The sequence below is a fragment of the Glycine soja genome, chromosome 19 (genome assembly GCF_004193775.1).
Source record: "Glycine soja cultivar W05 chromosome 19, ASM419377v2, whole genome shotgun sequence".
NCBI lineage: Eukaryota > Viridiplantae > Streptophyta > Magnoliopsida > Fabales > Fabaceae > Glycine > Glycine soja.
In genome coordinates, this window is record NC_041020.1 from 3,435,881 (window position 1) to 3,451,441 (window position 15,561).

Below are 15,561 nucleotides of genomic sequence, written 5' to 3' on the forward strand. Positions count from 1 at the left end.
TTATTAAGCTCAAACTCTAATTTTAATTAGAGAAAAAAGCATAGCACCAAAAACAAAACTGTCACTAAATTTTGTCATAATCCTAACTTAGTTATTTCTTCTTGTACACTTCAAACATTATACTATTACTTCACCGCATCCACAATTAATAATCTGAGGCTCATAAACATCTATGAAGCACAATCCACCAACAAAAGTCCACGTGTCCAAAGCATATCCAAGAATGCTTCTCGTTTGGAACCCGCACCGGCTGCACTTGTTACACTTACAAAACCATTGCTTTATGAAAGAACAACAAAAAGAAAAAAAGAAAACCATTGCTTTATGGTGGTGACAAAGTAAGGTTTGTTTCATCAAAAAGATGGTGGCACCCATTGCTGTTTCTTCTCCAAAGTCCACACTTTTGCAGAACCCCATCTGTTTTGGTGACTCAAGTTCAAGTTTTGTTGGGGGGTCTTTGAAGGGTCTTTGCTTCAATCTGAAACGAAGGCAACAAAGAAGAGAATTGACCAATTTGGTTGTTGCTTCATCCACCTCAAGTGTTACAAATAGCAATGCTAGTGGCAGGTTTTACTTCAACATCACTGGTTTTCCTTTCCCACTTGGTCCTTTTCTCAATAGGCGCACTATTAGGACTGAGGTAATGCCATCTTGCTTTGTCTTATGTTTGGTTTGGATTACTATTATGATCACTGAATTGATTTGGTTGAGGTTTTCTGTTCATTGAGTTACCTATCTATGACTTGTTTTTTTATTTGCTCCAACTTTTTCTTTTTGAGTTTAATCGGCGCATGCACGTAAAAGTTTTTACACTTTAAACGGTTAGGAAGTCCCACGTCTCCTGTTGGTTTGGTATTGGATGACAGTGTTAAAAACCTTTACAATGTCTACATGTATTTATTCTTTTTTTTTCTTCTAAATTCTCTAGGAACATAATACCATGCTGTATAAGATGGATTATGTTTTTAGAATTTTGATTGAATGAGCAATGAAGAAATTCCTGTTACTTGATGTGCTAACCTCTACTTTTATTGGATTCAAGTCAAATGCTTTTAGCCACTTGGTGAAATAAGTTTTGTTTTGGCTTTGCATGTAATGGTTAATGGCATGTAGGTATTTCCTAGTACATAGAAATCCTGTCTGTTATTTCTTGGGAACATTTTTCTATAATTTTTCTCTGGAAATTCTGTTTTGGAGACCCTAAGAGCTCATATTCTCTTGGTCATGCTGTAGGCTGTGAAGGATTGTATATGGCTATTCGAACAAGAGCAGGCATTAGGCTTCAGCAGTGTTTCCACAAACATTAGAATGACAGTTATCAAACTCAAATCTGGGGGCTTATGGATCCATGCACCCATTGCTCCAACTGATGAGTGTATTCAGGTTCCATTTTGACAGCCTATTCTCTCACTTTGAGCATGCAAACTTGTAATGAACCTTAATGGAAGTATAACAATGCAAATGTTTTGAAATGAGCAAACTTGTACTAAGCCTCATTTTTTTGTTTGATCAGTTCTGGTAATGAATAGAAATTGTGTATATAAATTCCACATCCTTTTGGAATTTGGATTATTGTTTATTTGACTTATAATTGAATTGATTTGGTTCAAGGGGTGGCCACACTTTGCAAACTTTGATTCTTTCGTAGTGCTGCTAGGCACTTTCTATTGATCAAGAAAGATACTTTCATTATGCTTTCTTAATTAACATCTCTCTCTTTTTTCCTTTTTTTCCCTTTTTTTTTGTTTCGTGCAGCTTATTAAAGAATTGGGGGCTCCAGTTGAATATATTGTTCTCCCTACTTTTGCTTATGAGCACAAAGTATTTGTTGGTCCATTTTCTAGAAAATTTCCCCGTGCTCAGGTATGGGTGGCACCAAGGCAATGGAGTTGGCCATTGAACTTACCATTAGAATTCTTCGGCATTTTTCGTGCTAAAACCTTGGAAGATGAAGATTTATCTGCTCCTTGGGCTGGTGAAATAGAGCAAAAGATTCTAAGCTCACCAGAAGTTGGTAATTTTCACTTCTTGTTAAATAATTCCAAACTTGGGGTGTGTTTGGGTAAAGAACTTAATTACACACTTATCTGATAAGAGCTTATTGCATAAGCTTACTTCAATAAACTTTACCATGAAGTCTATCAAAACAAGCTATAGCAACACCAACAAAAAGCCTTATCTCACTAGGTGAGATTGCCTACATGGACCACACGATGGAATTTGACTCATTCAAAAAACCAAATTTTCAGAGATATTATTTACCATGAGATCCCTCTTAACAATTTTCCCCAATGTTATTCTTGGTCTCCTTCTGCCCTTTTTTAACAAGACTAATAATGTAGTGATTTATCCTTCTTATTGGTGCTTCGAATGAATTTTTTTATGCGTCCAAACCACCTTAACTGAATGTAAGATGGGAGAAGGTTATAACATGAGTCATTTTCATAAGCTAAACCAAATATTTGCTCAAGTACTTGTATAATAAGTACTATTAAGCTTTGTAGAAGCTCTTGGGCCTGTTTGCGTAAGCTTCTCTAGAAGCACTTCTAAGAGAAGAGAATAAGAAAAAAATGAAATGAACTTGTTCATAAGTTAAAATGAGCTTTCCATTAGCTAATTTGTAGATGACCTCTCATCTTATATGAGAGAGTTTCTACAAAATAGCTAATGGTTAGCAAATGGAAAGCTCATTCTAGCTTATGGAGAAGCTCATCTCACTTATTTCTTCTTATTTTCTTCTCTTAGAAGTGTTTCTAAAGAAGCTTACCCAAATAGGCCCTAAATGTCTTTCAATCTTTGTAAATCCATGATGAAAAATCGCATTTGCTTGTGGGTTGTTTCAGGAATTGGACCTTATGTGGAGGTAGCTTTCTACCACAAACCTTCAAAAACACTATTGGTGACAGATGCTGTTATTTTTGTCCCAAGACAGCCACCTGAGTGTATAAGCAAAGAATCCTTATTAGCATCAGCAAAAAATGGCTTGGCTGTTAAACTTCTTAGTAAAGGAAAGGAGGTACCTGACGAGCCAGTAGTTGACGACAAAAGGAACCGACAAAAAGGTTGACTCTTTTATTTTTATTTATTTCGACTTGCACAAATCACATTACTTCTTTTTGACATCAATGTCAAATTGAACCTGATGATAGTATTCCACAGGATGGGAAAGAATGGTTCTACAGATCTTGTTTCTTGGTCCATCGAACCTTTTAGAACCTAATGCAAGCTTTGAACAGATGTCACAAAAGTTGATTGTTTCACCTATTGTGAAGACTCTGGTCTTCAGTAAAGTTCCTGAGAAGGTAATACTCTCTCTTTTTGAGACACTAAGAGCTATTAATTAACAACTAACTGTTCAACCTTATAATAGTTTCTTTTACTTTATTCTGACCTGGATGAGGTTAAATTTATGCAAGACACATGCCCTTCAATGTAATGCACCTGGATGTTCCAAAGTATGATATATCCTTCAATTTAAAATGTTCAAATTGCAAAATTTTGAAAATGTAAAACATGTGAAAACAAGATGATACTTTTGTAATTATTAATGAAAACACGTAATCTATGAAGAACAAATTCCTCTCTTGTTTTAAGTGTCACAATGTCCGACATGTTTCGGACACCTGTCATACACTTCTTCTTGTTAAGAGTCAAATTAAAACAATTTATTAGTTGCCTTGGACACTTAAGTTGACACCTCTACACAGTTCACACACTTGAGTCAACACTTCTATATGGATGGACACACTAATATTATTAAAAAAATATTCATTTTTAGCTTTTAAAAAACTTTGCTTAAAATATAATATAAAATATTAAAATAATTCCTCACCATTTTAGTGAAGCTTGTAGTCTTAGAAAACACTTTCGACGGTCGGTGAATATACCATCAATTTAGATCTTTTATTATGATACTTATATTTTAGATATCAGTCGTGTTGGAGTGTCCATTTCTTCATTGTATCCAGAGTCTGTGCTTTGTAGCATGTCATGATATCACAAATTGTTATGTGTGATAAGTTTGTTAATTTTTGTAATAATTACTTTAAAAGTCATATATAAGATGATTAAGGGGATAAAGATAGATGAAAATTGCATTATTATGATTCAGGTTAGAGAGTGGGTTGATAGCATTTCGCGAGATTGGAGGTTCAAGAGAATAATCCCTGCTCACTTTGCTGCTCCAATAAGTGCAAGTAGGTCTGATTTCAGGGCTGCATTTGCATTTTTGGATGAGTTTTTGGGGGAAAGTAATGCTGCATGGCCTTCACTTTCCCTTCTCTTCTCATCAATCATGGGAAAGGCAGCCAGCTATTTTCCTCCGGATGACATGAGGACCCTATCATCCCTTGACCAGTTTTTGGTGTCTGTTGGTGCTGTGAAAAAAACTGTTTCAGGCAGGAAAAGGTGAGATGAGAGGTGCATCACAACTTGGCCTTGCCAATACTTGTTAACTTTTCAAATGTAAAATAAGTATAATTTTGTTACATTAGGAGCTCGATTCTTAAGGAAAATGTAAATGTTGTTTGACATTGGACTACATATACATGTTGAGGAAACAAGGAAATGTTTTACATGGAAAGATCTTTGAGGCATAAGTGAGGGGGTATACATGAATACAAGTTTGGTGCATTTTATAGTGTAAATAAATGATAATGGATGTTTGGATAATAATGTAAAATACCTTGACACCATTTGATATAAAGCTAAAGCTACAACTATTGTAAATTTAGACTAAGAATAGAGAAGATGCTAAAGGATAAAAATGCTATTGAGATGATTCATTTTTTATCGATGTCATCATCTTAGCTTAAGGAATAACAATCATTCACGTGGCATCATCTTAGGTTAAGTAATTAATATAAAATAACATTAAAAGATAAATGACATCTTAATTTTTAAGTTCATATTATAAATTTTTAAGTCACTTGATATTATTTCTTTTGGGCCAGGACTCCATCCTAACACCATTAGTTTATTCTAATTAAATTCTTATTCTTATTTATATACAGCACTAAGCTACTGTAATAAACAATTGATTAGTAGCTGTGATAGCAAATAAGTACTAAGAAGATGTGAACTCAGTCAGTCATAGTTTTAAATTGTGTGATTACGGCAGGAAATTGCGAATCACTTGATATCGTATTAGTATCAGAAAAAACAAGACTATTCGCATGGTCAAACTTTACAATGATTCATGAGATGAATTAAAAATATTTTATTTAAATACCATTGTTTATACTATGAAATACCATATCATTTATAAACTAAAGTTAATTATTTGGCTTATATTAATAACACTGATGTATATAATTGTATAATGAAAAAAAAAATGATTGGCATGATGTCCAATCTAGCAGGATCTGGAAGCACTATATAGTTTCTTCTTCCTTTGCTTTTTACAACACATGATGTTTTTGCTGCTACAATGGGCTGGGATCCTTAAATTTTGAAGGCTCAAAATGTCATATTGATTTTTATTTCTTTATCAGTAAAAATTAAAGGCAGTATAAGAAGGTTTTCAATAATTTATCTTATTTAACGGAGTTAGACCCCTTGACATAATGTCATATTGATATAATTTGTTATATTATAAATATTAAAAATATAAAAATGAAGATAACTAAATAGCTATTTAACTTAAGTAACTATTAACTTTTAGTTTCTCTCATTTCTCATATTCCCATCCATTAATTCTCAAATATTAATCTCACTTTTCATTTTAAATATGCAAAAATGTGTGATATTCCTTTACTTTACTAATCAAAAGCTTAATAATTCTTTAAGCTACATTTACCTATTTTCAAACTATTATTAATTAATTCTCAACTATTTCCCCTCCTTCTTTTCACTATCCTACCAGTACAATGCATAATATTAGTATTTGAATACTACCTCATTTGTTCTAACACTATGTTATTTTTATAATCTTCTTCCAACAAGAGACATCCAATTTAGGTATATGGTGTTTAATAAGGTACCGGGCGCATTTATATATGCTTAGCTCAAGTAAAAAGAAACGTAAAATTCAAGTGGAAGATTATTAGCAAAAATGGGTTCAATCCTTGTTATTAAATCAGCCATATGCATGATAACATTATGACAATCCCTATAGCCATGTCAAATTGATGGTAGAAGTTTGTATTTTTTCACTTCTTCAACCTTTTTTTTTTAACCAGTCACTTCACTTCTTCAACCTCTCCTCTTTGCTACTTTGCTATAATGGTTTGGTGGAAAGTTTGTTTCAGATTTCTATTCCTGGATATGCTTTTATTAGGATGTTGAATATATAAATGTTGAAAAGGGAACATCAAACATAAATGTGGCGGAATTAGGGTAATGTTGTTGGCCACATATATAGTGGCTATTTATCAGGATGCTCAAAATGTTGATGATAAATTGGTAATGGGAGGATCCTTTCAGTTCCGGATTGGTGAAAAAATAGGCAACTCAAGATATTGGATTATTTTGCAAAAGATTTTCCAATGGCTATGTCTCAATAATATATAGAAATATAAAAATGGCAAATAAGACTTTATTCAGAAAATGCAATGCCTTTTGGCGTGACTTAACTTTTAAGTAGCATGCCCCAACTATAGATAACATTAGATGAGATTTAGTTAGATGGCTATGGCCCAAATCTTGTTGTCATAGAATCTAAGTAAGAAATTTAAGAGAAATAAAATAGTGGGAGCAGAAGATATATATTATTGCTCTTATTTCTTTGTTCTGCTTTCTGCTTACAGGAAAAAAAATGAATGATTCTACATTCCTCTCTAACAATAAAATAGGCATGTGTTTGGTTGCACATCTTATAATACACGTCCCATTGCTTAAATCACGTCAAAATAAGAGAAATAATGCAGAAGTTACAAAATAGTAGTTTCTTTGTTGATGTAGGTCTCGTTGCCTAAGTCTTAAAACCAAACATACATTGATCCTGTTGTATTATTTGTCAAAAAGTTAAAGTCTCACGTCAATTAATTTAGAAAATCAATTTTAAAATTAATTAGTAAACATCTAAAATATAGGTGTTTTTTTTTTTTAATGAATTTGGTCTCAATTTATCTTTTAACATGATTTTTAACATGCATATATGATATGTGTAATAACACTTTCATCAAAACACGTCTTATCCGTTGTATATATAGTAACTTTAAGATCATCTTGAATGTTCAACACGATATAATACTAAATCAAACACACTATTAATATATGTTTGAAACAATCTTAAAATCATGATATCTCATCACGATTTAATTTTTTCACCATGTCAAAGAGTAGCTTTGAGACTATCACAATTTTTCAACGTGATTCACCGTGTTTTAAACATATTATTAGTTACATATAGGAATAGTTTTGAGAAATTATTTTTAACTTTTTTTTAGAGATTTTATGTAATAATGTGAAATCGCACGGTCTCATGCTATTTACATTCATGACCAATCGAGTTTGTGAATTTGTGATTTTGCTAACAAATTCAACACATTTTTCACATTCAACCTAACTTTAATTTTGCAATTAATACAGAAAAAGAAACTAGAAGATATACATTTCTTGTTATGACAAACTTAATTTTCCTAGTTGGAGGGTCACCTTGACTAAGCTTTGCCACCAACTTACATTCTGATCACTTTCATTTTATATATAGGCACGCGGATTTTGAGAGGAATCCTATGAGATTTTAGTTTTTTGCCTCTTTTTTTTTTTCTTATTTATCTTTTCCGTGCCTCTCTGCAACCACAACTTTGTTAATGCTTAAAGGCATGCATGCTTCCCTACATTGATGCAATACGAATTCTTTCCCTACCTCCTTCCCAGAAAATAATTTAAAGGACACAGCTTTTTTTTCATATTTTTATTTAGTTTTCTTCTCCCTTAAACCACTCAAGATCTTTGGGAACCCCACATGGTAGCCCAAGCTTATGATAAAATATATATATATATATATATATATATATATGCTTCACATGAGGCCTTTATTGGGACCCCTTGGTTGGTGCAAAATGCAGGGAAAAGTTTGCCACAAAAAATGGTTTCATGGAACCTTTGAGTCATTTCCACATTGGCTGCATGCTATCATGGAAGTGGAGCAGACACCAAAACTTTACCCCAGGATAAAGGGTCACTTTACTATTATGCATCATCCTAATGATTGCCATGAAGACCATTACCCTAGTTTGCCAATGACCTTTTGTTTATAAGCTTTTGGAAATCGAAATTGATCCCACGTATGAAATTTTGTATAGACTATAAAATATGATTTTTTCCTTAAGAAATTTTCAAAATTTATTTATTTAAAATTTTTAGTATGTTTTTTAACTTTACAATTTAAAAGTATCATTTTTTTTGGAAATAGGTTTAGATAAATTAGAATATATGATGATGACTTACATTAGTTATTCATATCATTGATTTAAAATGTGATTGATTGTAAACATGACTATGAAAAAAAAATCATGCATGTAAGTTCAAATGTTTAAACCTTGCTTCAAGCAAAATAAAAATAATGTATTTTAATTTTATAAAAAAATATATATATATATATTAAAAATTTTACAATAATAAATTTTAAATATTTTCACATTCATAAGGATAAAAAATATATTTTAACTTTATATATATTAGTACGAATTGTGGCAGTATTTTTTTAGTTAATTTTTTTTTAATCATCATGTTTGTTTATATTGACAAATAATTTTGATTGAGTCAGAAAATTATTATAAAAAAATTATAATAATTTAGTACAATCGCATATGTAAAACTCAAAGTGATCACTAATTTTCGAAGTGACATCACTAATTAAATTAGTCCGACTCCATATTTGATATGTGCCTTTGTTCAATTATACTTTATTTATTTTTGTTAAGGTTGATCCGGGGTTTGAAAAAACATTTACGAAATTTATTTGCATTTATAAAAGTAACTTTTAATTTCTAATTAATGATTAAGTCGGGTTGTTCTTTTCAACTTATCTCAATGTCAAACTCATGGATAATTTATCTGTAATTTTTTTTATTAAAATGAGAATTAAGTTGTTTATTCAAATGCTACTTAAGACTTTCTTTAATTTATATATAACAAAATGAGTGTAAAATTCCTTAAAAAATGAACGTGGAATTAGTTTTTTGACGGATTAAATTTGTTGGTTTATCAGGAAAATAATTTTAGTTGATTGACAATTCAACCAAATAAAACCATATTTTTTTTGCTGCTTAGAGCATTACGAAACACCAATTGCAGATCAAAAGGAAGAGCAGATAATTTAGTTCGATTTTATATATCAATTATAAAAAGAAATTCTATCATGGATGCACGATGGATGCTCTCGATGCACCAACTCTAAGAAAAAACAAAATTAATGTGTATCTTGTATTCACGAAACGTATTGGCTGAGAAAACAATTTTCTTGTTTAATTATTGTTATGGCTATATTTAAATTAAATTCTATAGAAAAAAAAAACTTTAAATAACTTTACAAGTTAATTGTCAAAGTTCTCTCTCCCCAAATGCATACAAATTCTTTTGTCTGAATAAAAGACCAGGGTGAGGTGTTTCTTTTTTCTTGTTTGGACAACATGATGTGTTTGTTTCATATCATACAAATTTATTTCCGAAAACATGAACTTGAGAATGTATTATTCTTATGTTTCATACAAGTAATAAATAATTATTTTAGGCATTATTTTTTTCAATAATATATACGAATTAAATTAAACAGATAAGGATATGACAAAAAAAAAATTGTTATTCAAACAATCATAAGACAATTTATATTTATCTTTAAGTACAAAGAAATATTCAAGAGACACTCATATTGTCACTACATTTGAATTCAGAATATCTAAACAACTTTATCATGTCATTTATTTTGAATTCATATTATTTACTAGTTGTAACAAAATGCTATATATTTTTGTATTCACATTGATTATTTGTTAGTCATTTTAAAATTTTAAGATAATATGAATTATTATTTTTCAATTATACTATAACAATATTTTTCTATGTAATGTTGTGTGTTGTGTATGACCATACAACCTTTATAATAATGAGCAATAATGATTAAATCATTGATAATTATCTAATCATAATTATGTAATCTTAACACTCCCCCTCAAGCTTGAGTATATATGAATCAAACTTATTACAAATGTGGTCAACCTGATAGAAACTATAGGTAGGTTGAGTTGTATGGTTGCACCGAATAAACATGGCATAGCGGCAGCCAACGAAGGTCCGCGGTGACAATGGAGAGTAGTGTGACACTCGTCGAAGATGTGTCACATGTCATGTGTGTGAACTTCATATGCTAGGGTTGCGTGTGACAGTGTTTTGAGTTGGAGGCACATGTGAACAAAGTGACGATCTTTGACGACAGTGACAAGTATTGTTCACCCACGAAAAAAACAAAAAGATCCACTAGGAATGCCTTGAGGCAAAGGGAGAGAAGATCAGTGTGATGCTTGCTGGAGATGGATCACGCATCGTGTGCATGAACTTCACGGTCAGGGCCCTGCATGGCGTCACGTGTGGTAGTGTTTTTAGTTGGTTGCACATGTGGATGATGTGATGGTCATCGATGATGGGCGACAATGGCCAAAGATATGCTCCGACAATAAGGCATAAGACAGTTTGCCAAACAAAGGCACCCATGTGGTATTGTTCATCCTGAAAGGGGGCTGTGCGAAAAAGAGAAAGCAATAGGAAAACATGGTTACAAAGAAATACTCCCCAAAACAGCGCAGGTCAAGCCCAAACTTCAAGGTTATGGTCACATAAAAGGAACGATCACTATGTACAAAACGCGACCTGAATGAACGTTGGATGCACGCACCACCACGTGTTATTCTGTTTAGAGCTTTTTGGAAAAGAGGCGCTAGGGAATGATTTTCAACTCCAATGGTGACGTGCCGACAAGGTTTGTGTAGATCGAAAGACAACGCACCAAACGAGTTAAGTGATAGTCAAAGAGTTGTAACACCCTAAAATATTACTAATTATAAATCAATGTTTAATTGTATTTATTGTGTTATTTGACTATATGGTTGACTTGAATGATTTGAGGTATGACTTGAATTAGTCATGTGTGAATTTCTTGATGTGGATGTTGAGTTATGTGGAGTTTTGTTGAGCTAAGTTGAAATTATGAGATTTCAGATTTTACCTAAACCTATTTCAGTAAAATCGTCATTCCAGATTCGTTAATCGTTGGATCGCCTTCAACTTTTTTCTGGGGGTTCCTAAGATAATTACCCACATTCTGACCATTGTGATTTGCAATATAACATCTTGTGTGTGAGATATATTTTTTTACCGAAGCAGAAAAATTGGAGTTGGATCAGCTCGCCTGGGCGAGTGTTGCAGGCTACAAATATATCCAGCAGCATAAAACAATCATCTTCTTCCTCCTTCTCTTCCCTTAAACCCTCCCCCAACACCCCAAGCTCCTCCTCCACCACCACTGACCATCGGTGACCGCCACGAGCCACCTTTGCTTGCCGTCGGATCACCGCACAGAGAAGAACAGTTTAATTGGTGCGAAATCTTTAAAACTTAACTCGAGGATTCGGTAAAGAACGAAGCCTTCAATCCTTCCTTTGCGATTTCTTTGAGGTAACCGTGATTCTAAGCCTTCTCCTTGTTAGTTTGAGCCTATCTTTGCATCTCTTCTGACTTGGCAACCATTATTGGATGTTTTTACACTTCATTTGAAAAAATCTTGAAAATGAGATGTTGTACAAGTTATCTTTTTATAACATTGATGTTATTTTCGTGACCTTCACTAAACCTCAGTCACATTGGCGTGATTGGAATTTTAAAATGATGTCTCCTTTTAGTAGAATCCGAAACACCCCTTAGCCAGTTATGTTTTGATAGGGGTATTTGACTCTGAATGTTGTCATTAACCTTGCTTCTAAAATCTATACTAAATTTCCTTCAATTTAGTATATATAACCTTGTTTTTGGACTGATGAACGTGAATGAGAGAGGTCTCTGAGCGACGCAAAGGGAAACTGATGTAGAGCTCACGATAGATGAGGGGAATTTATTATCATTTACAGTTTTTAATACCATAGTTGGGGGTCAGGAAACCTAACTATGGGGATGTATGTCAGTCCCTGTTGCATGCGGGTTTTCAAGAAAACAATGTTTTTGACTAATGGGATGCGATATGTCTATTATTGATGAATACCATCATTGTTGTTGTTAGACTTATGTTGTCTAAAGACCTGGGGAGTGTGAATCTCAGGCATGAACTGTATATGTATATGTAGAGTGTGACTTACTAATGATATTTCTATTGATGACATTAATTGATATGAGGTGATATTGATGTTTATGATTATATTGATATGAGATGATGTTGTTATTGATGATTGTATCAATATGAGTTGATGTTGTTATTGATGAATATGTTAATATAAGATGATGTTGTTGTTGTTGATAATGTCATTGAGATGAGATGATGTTGAGAATGATATTGAGATGAAATGTTGATGATGTTGAAAATGCACTGTGATGATGTTATGTTGTGTATGTACATGGGGGGTGTAGTGACCTTGTTGGATATCCTTGGTGGGGGAAATAAAGTGGCTAAAGAGTTTTAAGCATCTCCGGAGGGGGATGACTTATAATCTTTAATTATCCACGGTCAATGCATTGATGGTGCCTATGTTTCATACGTTGTATGTTGTGTATGTACATGGGGGGTGCAGTGACCTTATTGGATATCCCTAGTGGGGGAAATATAGTGGTTAAAGAGTTTTAAGTATCTCTAGAGGGGGATGACTTAGAATCTTTAATTATCCACGGTCAGTGCATTGATAGTGCTCATGTTTCATACTTCATATTGCATGAAAATAGTACAAACTTTGTCAGTAAGTACTTGTAGTTTTTCATGAGGAAAAATACTTGTACTAGGGGGCATGTCACTCAGTTTGGAACTCCCTTGAGACTCAGGCTGATCACCGTGTGAGGGGGGGAGGAGGGAGTTGCCTGTGCACAACAGGGTGACCTCGACACTTACCGTCTAGTTTTCCTAAGTGAGAGTGTCATGTAGACACGCTTAAGCTATTTCCTTAGGGATGGTACCACATTGCATTTGAGAGTTGAGGTCAGGTGCATACATCATACTGAGCATGATTGATTGGAACTATGGACTGATGATGACTATTTGTTGAGTGTGTGTTGGATTGGTGAATGTTTGTGTAAGCTTGTGATATTTGTTAATGTTTTCTTACTAATTGTGGTTATTTGATTTTGGTATTAATTTCTTTTATAATAAACTCACTCCTCACAATTTTGTATCGTGTGGTTAGTACCTGTGATGATTGCGAACCTTTGTTCGTGGGAGCAGAATGACAATAGTAGAGTACAAGAAGTGAGATTCTTTTGTGAAACCACCGAGCCGACGTGATGACGTTGGATTATTTTGGAAGAGAGTTGTGTTTTGTTAATCAACTCCTCTATAGTTGGTTCCATGATTCTTTTTATTGACTTAAAGATGTAAATCACAAATTTAATTATATGTATGAACAAATTTACTTTCCATTATGTGAATGATATGTACTGAGTTACTATACCTATATATATATATATATATAGTCACTTAAGTAATGATGCGTTGTTTGGTGAATGTATATCGAGAAAAAAATTACTTTCATTTTTCATAAGCAAATTATCAGAATTTTTATTTATGTATTGAAATTCTCGCATTTTAGAGTTGTGATATCATAGCGACAAGGCAGGTCGTTACAAGAGTCACCAAAAAAGTATAAAAAAAAATTACAAAAACAAATCACTGGAAAAAGGACAACAAATGGAAAGGTCCATTAGGGACAATAAGTCCTTTATGGAGCACAATTTCATTATTCGTCTGTTTAGAATAATACGTGCTCTAATACCATATGACAATGTCTTACTTTGTAATGTTGTGTGTTGTGTATGACCATACAGTTTTTACTTATAATTAGTAAATAAAATCAATATTAATTACATAAAATTAATCTTATAATGAGTAATAATGACAAAATTAGTAATTATTAACTAACCATAATATAATCTTAACACTAAGAAAAATTAAAAATGATTTATAAAGCACAAATAAGAATAAGGGATTTTTTTTAATATAAACAAAATATGAATACATTTTTTGTTGAGTTCAATATTAAGGAATAGATCTAAACTAAAAGAAGTATATTTTAACGGAAATGCTAATTTGCACGAAAACTGTTTTTGTGCAGCTAGCACGAACGTTTATTTTATTCTAGAAATCATTTTATAGATTTTTTAACTTAATTACTTAAAAAAATGACTGCCATCCATTTAATAGTTCGTCTGTTTTGTGTGCTAAATTTTCCGTCATATACAACATTGATCATATTTTAATCTTTGTAAAAAGAAAAAAAACTTGTCATAGATTATTATTTTTTAAAATAAACTTGTTATAGTATTTATAGTATATATTGAAATGTACATAATATCGTCGGTAATAGAAGCATGGTACTTGACCAATTTATGAGATGCTATAAATATAATTATTATGAATATGCATAACTGATCCTTCGGCTACGACACCAGTATTCATTGAAAGTACAGAGTACCCCGAAGTTTGTTTTTATAATTCATAAATTAAAAGTTTTTTCTAAGATTATTTTTAATTTCACTATGCTTAATTTATTTACAGTTTTATATGTTTTTTTTTCTACTTTTCTAATATTAGTGGACCGCATAAAATTAATAAATTATTGAAAATAGTTAAGGTAGGAAAAAATTAATAATATTAGAAGAGTTTTAAATAAGAGCAATATTTATCATTAAGCGTATGAATTAGTTGGCATAAGATTGTTGAAGTTTTACTCGAATTTAAGTTTAAATCTTGAATAAATAATTTATTATATATTCCAAACAATATTTTTTTTATATAAATCATAGACTTGTAAAAAAACTAATTAAGAGCAACTTTGAAAAGTGTGTTAAGAGATTTTCTCATAAATTCAAGACTATTAAAATTTCAATTATTTTTTAATCTGTGCAAATCAGTTAAAAATTATTTATAATAATTAATAAAGAACAGAGAAAGTATAACCGACAAAACCTCAGTTTAAGTGAACAGTGAATATTATATAAATTATGAATACTTTAAAGTAATTTGTTTGTCATGGGACCATGCAACCACACTGTACCCCGCAAGTCCCAGAGTCCATCAAAAGGAATTATGGAAATAACATAGGTTTGAACTATTTAATTAATTATGCGGGTACACTGAAAGTTTCTGAATATTGCTTAATGATAATGATTAGTCTAATGAATGTATTAGTGAAAGTGTAAAATAATTCTATAATGTCTTAATTAATAATAATTTTTAAAATGATTATAATAAATTTATCTTATATAATTTATAATTAGATCAGATGATAGTGTAAAAATATTTTATTAAAATAGGGTTAATGTTTCATTGCAAAAGACCTTCATATATTTATGTTCAATAGAATTGGACCAACCCAAAAAGCAGGTGCAAGTTTCTGAGCCCCACCATTGAAACAATGGGTTTAAATG

At 31.9% G+C, this 15,561-nt stretch overlaps 1 protein-coding gene across 1 annotated transcript; it reads left to right on the forward strand.

The window, feature by feature from the left end:
- Positions 1–272: 272 nt before the first annotated feature.
- Positions 273–4,617, forward strand: LOC114398133. Its single transcript, XM_028360289.1, has 6 exons — positions 273–640; positions 1,234–1,383; positions 1,756–2,014; positions 2,844–3,062; positions 3,160–3,302; positions 4,112–4,617. The coding sequence occupies exons 1-6, from the start codon at positions 362–364 to the stop codon at positions 4,409–4,411; spliced, it is 1,350 nt and encodes a 449-aa protein (XP_028216090.1). The 5' UTR covers positions 273–361; the 3' UTR covers positions 4,412–4,617.
- Positions 4,618–15,561: the final 10,944 nt, after the last annotated feature.